Here is a 10,866-nt window from a genome sequence, read left to right as displayed (position 1 = left end):
ACCCGTCTCTGTGTTTCTGTGTGTGTTTGTGTGTGTGTGTGTGTGTGTGTGTTGCTGTTTACCCCTCGTTAAGCCTTCCTGTGTGTCACCGCCCTACCTCTTTAAGGAGCCAGCAGCCTTTCATCATCAGAGTGGTTCTGTCTTTCAATCAGGACCATTCCAACCAGGTTGTGTCATTCAACATCCTGCCTGATGAGGTCCCAGCCGAGTGGAGTCAGTCATGACTGGACTCGGTGTGTGTGTGTGTGTGTGTGTGTGTGTGTGTGTGTGTGTGTGTGTGTGTGTGTGTGTGTGTGTGTGTGGGAGGATTTTATCAATGTGGTATTTTAATCTTCTGCTAACTTGCTCTACCTTGCTTCCAGATGACAAAGAAATCAAACAAACTCCACTGGGACAATTACTATGAAAGCGAGCTGGTCAGTATAGTATCGTGTTGTGTGTGTGTGTGTGTGTCCAGGCCCGTATGTGTGCGCTTGTGTGTGTATGTGTGTGTCTGCCCCCGGGCTTTCGGTGCTGTGTTCAGTCATGGTCTTGTCCTGTCAACACATTTCCTCCCCGCTCCGAAGCCGTGTGTACCAGTGTGTGGGTGAAGAGGGTGCTGACCTATTGCGATGCCTCTCCGTTGCTTTCCAATGATGCAATCTGCTCTCCGAATATTGCATTCGCTGTGAGGATTAAAGGGATAAAGTGTTCTTTGAATATGAATACTTGGGACTTTCCTCCATCTAAAATATAGTCTACATTATCATAATTACTGCAAAATAATGTATTTGCAATTAGACATGTTAACTGTTAACAGTTAAATTGTTTTCTGTCATGCTAGCTTTTGTCATTGAATTACTGCTTGCCCCAAGCTACTGGTATCTGTGCTTACGAAATAACATCAGTTCATACAAAGATCTGATTCCCTTTAAACAAAGGCTTATTTTTTGGATGCATTAAACTGGGAGCTGGCATCAAGCTGTCTTCTGTTAACGTTCAGGAGTTTTTAAAGCCAATAGCATTGTTGGAGTTAACATTGATAATTATCTTACCGATATCGTTAAATGTATTAGATTTATACATTAACTTGTATTGTAAATCAGATTTCAAACCACAGAGGAACAGCACCATCTCTGGTGAAAGAGGGGTTACTGCAGTTTCTTCTGGTTTCCATCTCCTGCTTCTTTGTAATTGGCTAAATCCTGTCAGTTACCTGGGTGTGTTGATAATATACTGTGTCATCAACACCTATGAGGAGAAAATAAATAATCCATGCAAATCCCTGTTGTGTGCATTATACCTTTATAAGTAGAGAACTAGGAATATATATATTTAAGTGAATTTATATTTATAAGCACACCTTAAAATTACCCTTTAAAATGTGAATTGGCTTTTGAAAGACCTGAACTATCGCAAAGGTGTGTAATCGATATGTACGTTTGTGTGTGTGTGTGTGTGTGTGTGTGTCCACATGTAATGCTTTGTTTGAATGTGCGTGTGTGCGTGTTTGTGCGTGCAGTTTTATGGCTGTGTGTGGGTGTGTGTGTCTTGGGTCTTGAAGCCATCACTGTCTGGCAAGCCTTCACATGCCGTGAGTAATGTCTGGTGGATCAGGTTTGATTAAGGGTCTAACAGAAGGGGTACCCCCCTGCAGTAGGTGTGTGTGACACCCCCCCCTGACTCCACACTACAACACACCTACTGCATTGCACAGGCCTCAGCTCTGGGACTGCTTCCTTTTACTTCGATTCTCAAAGCCTTAAATCACTGTTTCAAAACATTATGTAATGACACACATACACATTTACTCACTCACTCACTCACTGGCACAGACGCACACACACACACACACACACACACACACACACACACACACACACACACACACACACACACACACACACACACACACACACACACACACACACACACACACACACACACACACACACAGAGAGAGAGACACAGACACAGAGAGAGAGAGACACAGACACAGAGAGACACAGACAAATGCACACAGACACACACACACACACACACACACACACAGATGCACACTCAGAACCACAAACACACACACACACAGATGCACACTCAGAACCACAAACACACTCACACAAGTTCTCCTGTCCCTCACAGTTTGCCATGTGTTTTTTTTTAGTGGACTCAGTAAAGCTCAGTTCAACAAGGGGGGAGGTCAAGCTGTGACCTCATCCCTGGGTGACCCCTAACTCCAACGGCATGATGTCACCATCTTAGGCAACTCTCTGACATGAGCAGAGAGAAACACACACACACACACACACACACACACACACACACACACACACACACACACACACACACACACACACACACACACACACACACACACACACACACACACACACACACACACACACACACACACACAGAGAGGCAGTCTAGCAATCCTTGACAGCTGTCTGGGCATTTGACCAACCCCGGGGGCCTTTTTAACCTTTGACCTCTCAGCAGGCCAAGCCTCCATACATAGGACGTTTTACGACGGAGACGTGTTTATACAGATGCCAGTAGTAATGTCTGGTATCGCGCATCCCAGAATAGATCCCATTCTAATTATAACCTGTGATCCCAAACACCAGGCATTACGTTGGGGATGTTTGTGTTTGGCGTGTGCAGCTCTGGGATCTGTTTGTCTGCCGGGGCGTCGTTGTGTGCACCGTGTGGCCGGTTCAGATGTGTCTGTCTGCAGTGCTTTCGTCGGCCGTGGAGTGATGTGGAGCGATGGCAGAGCGATCGTATCATTTCCTTTGCGACCATGTGTTGTTTTGTTTGCTTGTTGGCTTGGTGGAGAACTGAAGGCACAACACAGCAATCACTTTGGTTTGGCCTTTTGTTTGGTTTTGGTTGAGGTGACTGATTGCTGAGCCTTGGCTTGACTCACTCTGGCACGTTTTGATTTGATTTGTGCGTATCAATGTGCTTTTCAAATGTGTAACACCATCATCTGCATTCTCAGATATGCTTCGCGTGAGTGACGCTTACTGTGAGTTACTGTGAATACATTACGATAAAAACACATTTTAGCCCAGCCTCAACATAGGCTGGGCTTATGTTCAGGCCCAGGTTGCATTAGGGAATTTAGCAGACGCTTTATCCAAAGCGACTTACAATAAGGGCATTTGTCAGAAGAAAGATAAACAATATTTCGCTGTCGGTACAGTAAGGATGTTCATAGAACCAAGTGCCAAGCACTAAGAATTGTTAGGTTAAACCGTTCCCCGTACACAACAGAGAAGCTAGGATAAAATGCTACACAATGCTAAGTGTTATTTTTAAGTGCAAGTTTAGGATTCCTCTTCTGCTAAGAGGAATCTTATTTTCTGTGTCAGGGTCACAGTGTGTCCTTATATAGTTCCCGACCGCGTCCTGCACTGCAGTTTCCTCTGGCACCGGAGCCCCTCAGCCATGTATTCCCCGCACTTATTGCTCAAAATCTTTTGAAGCCACTTGGCACATGGTTTGAACAAAAATTGAAATCAGCAATTCCTCCGAAGAACTACCTGTACTTCTGGAGTTTCCCCCGAGAACCACCCTCCACCCACCCCCACCACCAACCACCCACAGCTCCCTCTCTCTCCCCCACCCACCCCACCACCACATCCCACCTTATCCCCACCTTATCCCCACCTTATCCCCACCTTATCCCCACCTTATCCCCACCTTATCCCCACCTTATCCCCACCTTATCCCCACCTTATCCCCACCTTATCCCCACCTTCACGTTGCTGCTGCTGGACCAACGTGCGGGAGTAACGCAGGCATTTGGCCCTCGCTGCGCCGCGGCAAGTCGGAACGCCGCAGGAAAAACAGAAAGTGAGGGAAGAGCAGTGTCGGTGAAGGCTCAGAGAGAGTGTATGGAACTGATACACGGCCTGGAGGATTATTATGGGATACTGTGTCCTCTCTGGCCCCGGACAGCTCACGTCGGTATGCGCTAATTACAGTTTTTACTGAGGCACACTGGCTGACCAGAGGGCCTGGAAACACACACAGAGACGCTCTCGCGCTTAACGCTACCGGACAGGCACGTCGGCCACATGCGATGACTTAATTAGCCACTTAACCAATCATCTTTAAGCGTCCTCTCTGCTCCTGCACTGACACCATAATGTTAAGAGCCAGGAGTCCCTCTGTTGTGAGGAAGGGATCAAACAGCAGCTAGGTAAAGGTGTAGTGACGGCTTTCAAATGCCGATCCTTGTGGTTATCCCTCTCTTTTTCTTAAAAAGTCTTTGCCCCTTTTGTATGTGTGCGTGTCTGTGTGTGCGTGTGTGTGTGCGTGTGGAGTAGGACTGCTTCACAGTGGAAGGGGAGGACTTGAAGCACGACTTTGAGAGACTCCAGCTGGCCATGGAGATGGTGGGCTTCCTGCCTACTACGAGGAAACAGTAAGACCTTACCTGGTACCTCTGTCTCCCTAAGGTTCACAAAGCGCAATCAAAGCCACAAAGTTCTCACAATCCCTTGCCCCTCCCACTGGGACCTTAGAGCAAGGCATTGGGGACCAGACCCCCCCCCCCCCCCCAAAAAAAAAATGCACCCCTGTTTAGATACCTGACATGGAATCATCCCAGCAACACATACAAAAAACAACAAATACTAACCTTGTATTTCAGTATCAGTGCAACACTTTCACTGTTGTTTTGTAGCCACTCCTCCGTCTTTGATTGCATGCTTTGTTTATTTTCAACCTCACTGTGCAAGTGATATATTGCAATGCATTGTTTCTCCGTCTTCTGACAAATGTACTCTTTGTAATTCGCTTTTTGATAAAAGCGTTGGCTAAATGCCTAAATGTATATGTAAATGGGAGTTACGTTTGCTAAATGTACGATTTCAGTCTAAGGTCTTTTTTGGTTTCCTTCGAAGGATCTTCTCGCTGCTGTCGGCCATCCTCCTGCTGGGGAACATCCGGTACAAGAAGAAGACGTACAGAGACGACTCCATCGACATCTGCAACCCGGAGGTCCTGCCCATCGTGTCTGAGCTGCTGGAGGTGAGACGGGGCGGCACGCGGGACGGGGTCCGGGGAGGGCAAGCGGGGGGTGGGATGGGGGGGGCGGGGGGCGGGGGGGCGGGGGGGGGGGGGGGGGGGGGGGGGACACGGTGCTCGACGGATGAATGTGCTGACACGGCATATTCCAACCACCGCCATCTCCTGGTTTTAACGTTTTTTGAGGTGGTGGTTTCAAAAGTATAAAGTATTGAGTTCCATCGGTATTACTTTAACTGGCTCGGACCAGTGAGAATGCTTATCGTATCATTCACGGGGCGTCTTATCGACCGTGTGTTTAAGTGAAACGCAGAATGCTTTTCTTGCTTTCTGACGCCGTGCAGAGAGGGCCAATCAGGGGCTCCAGAGTCTAATAATGGTATTGGTTTTGTTTGGGCATCGCGTTGCAGTTGCACAATCAAGGCCGGCGGTATGCATCTCAAGGTGCACTGGGTTTGAGATGCAGTCGCAGCAGACCTTTTAATGCTTGTGATTGTTTTTGCTGAAACCTAATATCTGGGATATATCGAGGGATAATCAACGTGAGGGATTGCAGCAGTCGTTTTCTCCGCAGACTCAAGCCTTTCTGCATAAACCCGATGCCGTCTTAAGGTATCCATCACCATTTCTCTCTCTGTGGGATGGTTTTAACCTAATGAACTTTTCTAAAATAAAGTGCTGAAGATTTGTTTTATACTTTGAGAGATTGAAAGTCCTATTGATTAAGTTTTCTATTAAACCGTAAATGAGTCAATTTTATCCAAAGTGACTTTGGCAAATTATTTTACCAAGATAAATAAATGCAGCTTTGTTTGTTGTGGGTGTGGGTGTGGGTGTGTGGGTACGGGTGTGTGGGTGCGGGTGTGTGGGTACGGGTGTGTGGGTGCGGGTGTGTGTGCGGTGTGGGTGCGGGTGTGTGGGTGCGGGTGTGTGGGTACGGGTGTGTGGGTACGGGTGGGTGGGTACGGTGTGTGGGACGGGGTGGGGTACGGGTGTGTGGGTACGGGTGTGTGGGTACGGGTGTGTGGGGTACGGGTGTGTGGGTACGGGTGTGTGGGTACGGGTGTGTGGGTACGTTTGTGTGGGTACGGGTGTGGGTGTGTGGGTACGGGTGTGTGGGTACGGGTGTGTGGGTACGGGTGGGTGGGTACGGGTGTGTGGGTACGGGTGTGTTTGTGTGGGTACGGGTGTGTGGGTACGGGTGTGTGGGTACGGGTGTGTGGGTACGGGTGTGTGGGTACGGGTGTGTGGGTACGGGTGTGTGGGGTACGGGTGGGTGGGTACGGGTGTGTGGGTACGGGTGTGTGGGTACGGGTGTGTGGGTACGGGTGTGTGGGTACGGGTGGGTGGGTACGGGTGTGTGGGTACGGGGGTGTGGGTACGGGGGTGTGGGTACGGGTGTGTGGGTACGGGTGTGTGGGTACGGGTGTGTGGGTACGGGTGTGTTTGTGGTCGGATGAACAAACTCGTCAAGTGAGGGGGTTTTCTTGACACGCCACAGCTTGTGGTGACAACAGAAGCTGAAGCTCTCCTTCAAGTCCAGAACATCTGTCCCTGACGTCCAGATCTTCCACAAAGTGCTGTTTGTGTATCCAGGCTATTTTTAAAGCCTTGATTTGGTTTCAGACATCCTGAGGAATTCCTTGTACCATTATATGATCAGTCGGGGAACCCGTTTTTCAACCCATTGAAGACAAAGAATGACAGGATTTCTTAATAAAGGGAGGCAAGCAGTAATTTGTTTAGGAGTATAATAGGCATAAGTCTTCCTCCCCCATTATTTGTATCCCTTAACTACTCACTTCCTTACTCACTTGCTTACTTAGTTACTTACTTGCTTACTTACTGAATTGCTTATTTACTTACTTACTTACCTACTTAATTCTCTAAACATTTACTTACCAATGTATTCTGCCGACACATTTACTTGTATTACTACAGGATCCACAACACTATGATGGGCTTCCACCTCAGATACAGGCGCAATAACTCTAGACTATAAAACCAGATCTCAGCGGCTCAGTTGTCAACTCATTAGTCTGGGTCAGTCTGCCTCCACTAATGGGAATCAATTAACTAATTGTCTCGCATTCGTGTTGGTAATGTTATAGTTATTGTTAGTTTAATCTATTAGGGTCATTTTGGGGTAGCGATAAATAACATAGTCGGTTGTAAATAATGATTACCCCACTAGCGAGAACGCAACAGCAGTTGAGGATGATGATACACTAGAACTGTTGCACAATTTTACACCACCTCACGAGGCGATCAGGGCGTGTGTGTATTGATACGTGACTCAGCGGTTGTGGTCAGGCTATTGAGTAGCCACTTCCTGCTTCCTGTGCGGGCTGATCAGGAAGAGGAAGTGACTCTAGCGCAGCAGGATGAAGGGTTGACAGACTGGGGCCTCTAGACGGAGGGGGTGAGGCTTACAGCGGTCAGGGCAAGTGTTTCTGACAGGGGACCATGAGCATGAAGGGTGAAAGGACAATAGGACAGACATGTATGGAAGCATATATGTAGCAAAATTCAAATGGCAATGCAATTTGCAATTTGCAATTCAATAAGTAATTACGTTATGCAATTGACAATGCATTATGCAATTTCATAATGTAATTTGTAAATACGTTATTCAAAGTGTATTTTAATATGCAAAGTGACAATGCAATCCTCAATTACATTTGCAAAAGTTATAACAATAAAAATACAATAACATTTTGTCAAATTCTTTTGAGTTCCTTTATTCAAATTGAAAAGCTATAGCGTCCCCGTGATTGCAATCCACTTCGCCACGCTCCGTGTGTTGCGATATTCAAATGACATTTCAATCCGCAAAACGGAATCCAAAACGGAATCCAAAACGGAATCCAAAGAGGAATACAAATAGGAATCCAAAACGGAATCCAAAACGGAATCCAAAGAGGAATCCAAATAGGAATCCAAAGAGGAATACAAATAGGAATCCAAAAAGTCAATATGCAAAGTGGCAAACGTATCAGCCAATCAGCGTCTGGACGTCACTTTCTATTGTCTCCAAATATCTCCACGGTAATAATAATAATAATAATACATTTAATTTAAAGGGCGCCTTTCAAGACACCCAAGGTCACCTTACAGAGCATAAAGTTATCATAAATAGTTTAAAACAACACATTGTGGAAAAATAATAATAATAAATAAATAAATAAATAAAACAAAAACAAGACAAAACAAACAAACAAACAATCAAGACAGTGATCAGTTAGACGTATTGTGCGAGTTTGAACAGGTGAGTTGTGACTTGAAGGTTGTAATGGTGTATGACTGTTTTATGTGTGGGGGGAGGGAGTTCCAGAGCCTGGGTGCTGAACAGCTGAATGACCGGGCACCCATTCGTAATGAGTCGTGATGTGGGGATACATAGTAGGCCTAGTCCAGCAGAGATTGAGCGGAGGGAGCGGGAGGGAGTGTATTCTTGGAGGAGGTCGCAGAGGTAACTGGGGGCTAGGTTGTGGAGAGCTTTGTAGGTGAGGAGTGGGTGGAGACGGTGGGTCTCCCGACCCTATGTTTTGCACCCAGTGCCTGTAGCACTTGGGAAATCTTTGTGTATACCACACTGGCGTCAAAACGTACCAGTGAGGATAAGTCGTATCCTATCTCCCAGAACACGCACTCTATCTACTGCATCTGTGTCTTCAACACGATTGTTCTCCACATCATCGGCCAAACTTCGGAGCGTATCAATAATCTCCATTGGTGACCATGGACCATAGGCTACGAACTAGAAGGGAACAAGGAAATTACGAGCAAGTGGCGTAGTTGCCGCCCAGACGCTGATTGGCTGATACGTTTGCCACTTTGCATATTGACTTTTTGGATTCCTATTTGTATTCCTCTTTGGATTCCTATTTGTATTCCTCTTTGGATTCCTATTTGGATTCCTCTTTGGATTCCTCTTTGGATTCCTCTTTGGATTCCGTTTTGCCAAATCTTTTGCAAAGCGTTCGTTTTGCGGATTGAAATGTCATTTGAATATCGCAACACACGGAGCGTGGCGAAGTGGATTGCAATCACGGGGACGCTATAGCTTTTCAATTTGTATAAAGGAACTCAAAGAATAAGACAAAATGTTATTCTATTTGTATTGTTATAACTTTTGCAAATTTAATTGAGGATTGCATTGTCACTTTGCATGTTAAAATACACTTTGAATAACGTATTTACAAATTACATTATAAAATTGCATAATGAATTGTCAAATGCATAATGTAATTCCAAATTGCATTGCCATTTGAATTTTGCTACATATATGCTTCCATAGACATGCTTGTCTCCGCCCTCCGATGTAACCGTTACACATTTGGGGTAATGAGGGATTTGATTTCAGAGTTTATGTTGTCGCAGAAGTGTCTCTCGCTCCCTCGCTCTCTCGCTCGCCCTCTCGCTCGCCCTCTCGCTCGCCCTCTCGCTCGCTCTCTCTCTCTCGCCCCCTCTGGCCCTCTCTCTCTCTCTGGCCCTCTAACTCTCCTCTCTCTCGCCTTCTCTCCCCCTCGCTCTCTCTCTCGCTCGCTCTCTCACCTCTCACTCTCCCTCTCTCTCTCCCTCTCCCTCTTACTCTTGCTCTCTCTCTCTCTCATAAAACCTCTGCATGTTACCGGGTGATAAATAATAATATGTCTGTGGTGCTGGCTAAAGACCAATCACAACCTCAGAACTAAGAGCTGTGTAACTCTGTTATAGGATTACTAGGCAGTGTGAAATGCATTCTGATAATGCTAGAGCCCTCACAGACACACACACACACACACACACACACACACACACACACACACACACACACACACACACACACACACACACACACACACACACACACACACACACACACACACACGCGCAGACACATACACATACACTTACACATCAGACGCAGGCACACACACATACACATGCACATACACGCAGGCACACACACACACATCCGCATGCACACACAGAACCACACACACACATCCACGTGCACATACCCACACACATCCATGTACTTCCCAGCGCGGGCAACCTCTCCCTGCTCACCACAGAGGCTTAACAGAGGAGGCGGGGGACGGGAATAGACCCACTTACTGAGTGTTCAGTGAATTCAGCCGCTGCCCCTCACAGCATGGCACTGATATGCTGAGACAAAGATAGACACGGTCACACACACACACACACACACACACACACACACACACACACACACACACACACACACACACACACACACACACACACACACACACACACACACACACACACACACACACACACTCAGACAGCCCACTGAGATCTCAATGGCAGCTGTTTGATCCACTCCCATGTTGGTGGGGGTGTGATGTGGGTGGGCACTGACACCTGCCTCCCCCACTGTGGACGAGGTGGGCTTCTAGCCAAGCTCAGGATCATGTGTGTGTGTGTATGTGTGCGTACAGTGGTTTGTTTGTGTGTGTGAATGTGTGTTATGTCATGTTAATGTTTCGATAAAGAGTGGTTTGACTCCTGACTCTTGGTATAATAATAGTATTTAACAGTGTTCAATAGTTAGTATTATTAAGAGCCTATCCTCGCCCACCGTTTATGTACACATCCTCCTCCTCCTCCTCCTCCCCCTTCTCCTCCTCCTCCTCCTCCTAACCCTCCTCCTCCTCCTAACCCTCTCCTCCTGTGCGTCTCCTGCTGTGTCCAGGTAAAGGAGGAGGTGCTGCTGGAGGCGCTGACCACCAGGAAGACGGTGACCGTTGGAGACCGGCTCATCGTCCCCTACAAGCTGGCTGAGGTGAGGGTCACATGGGTGCCAGGGGGGTGAGGAGGCGATCAAGACGCTGGTTG

General features: G+C 47.1%; 1 protein-coding gene across 1 annotated transcript in view; it reads left to right on the top strand.

Annotated features, from left to right (window-relative positions):
• Nucleotides 1–10,866, top strand: part of LOC132464937 (unconventional myosin-IXAb-like) — a 91,729-nt gene that overhangs the window by 41,118 nt on the left and 39,745 nt on the right. Inside the window, 4 exon segments of the mRNA XM_060061571.1 lie at nucleotides 363–416; nucleotides 4,317–4,414; nucleotides 4,896–5,022; nucleotides 10,724–10,813. Of these exon segments, the coding sequence (XP_059917554.1) occupies nucleotides 363–416; nucleotides 4,317–4,414; nucleotides 4,896–5,022; nucleotides 10,724–10,813 (369 nt within the window).

This window comes from Gadus macrocephalus, chromosome 9 (genome assembly GCF_031168955.1).
Source record: "Gadus macrocephalus chromosome 9, ASM3116895v1".
Lineage (NCBI taxonomy): Eukaryota > Metazoa > Chordata > Actinopteri > Gadiformes > Gadidae > Gadus > Gadus macrocephalus.
This window is presented reverse-complemented; position numbering and strand designations above follow the sequence as displayed.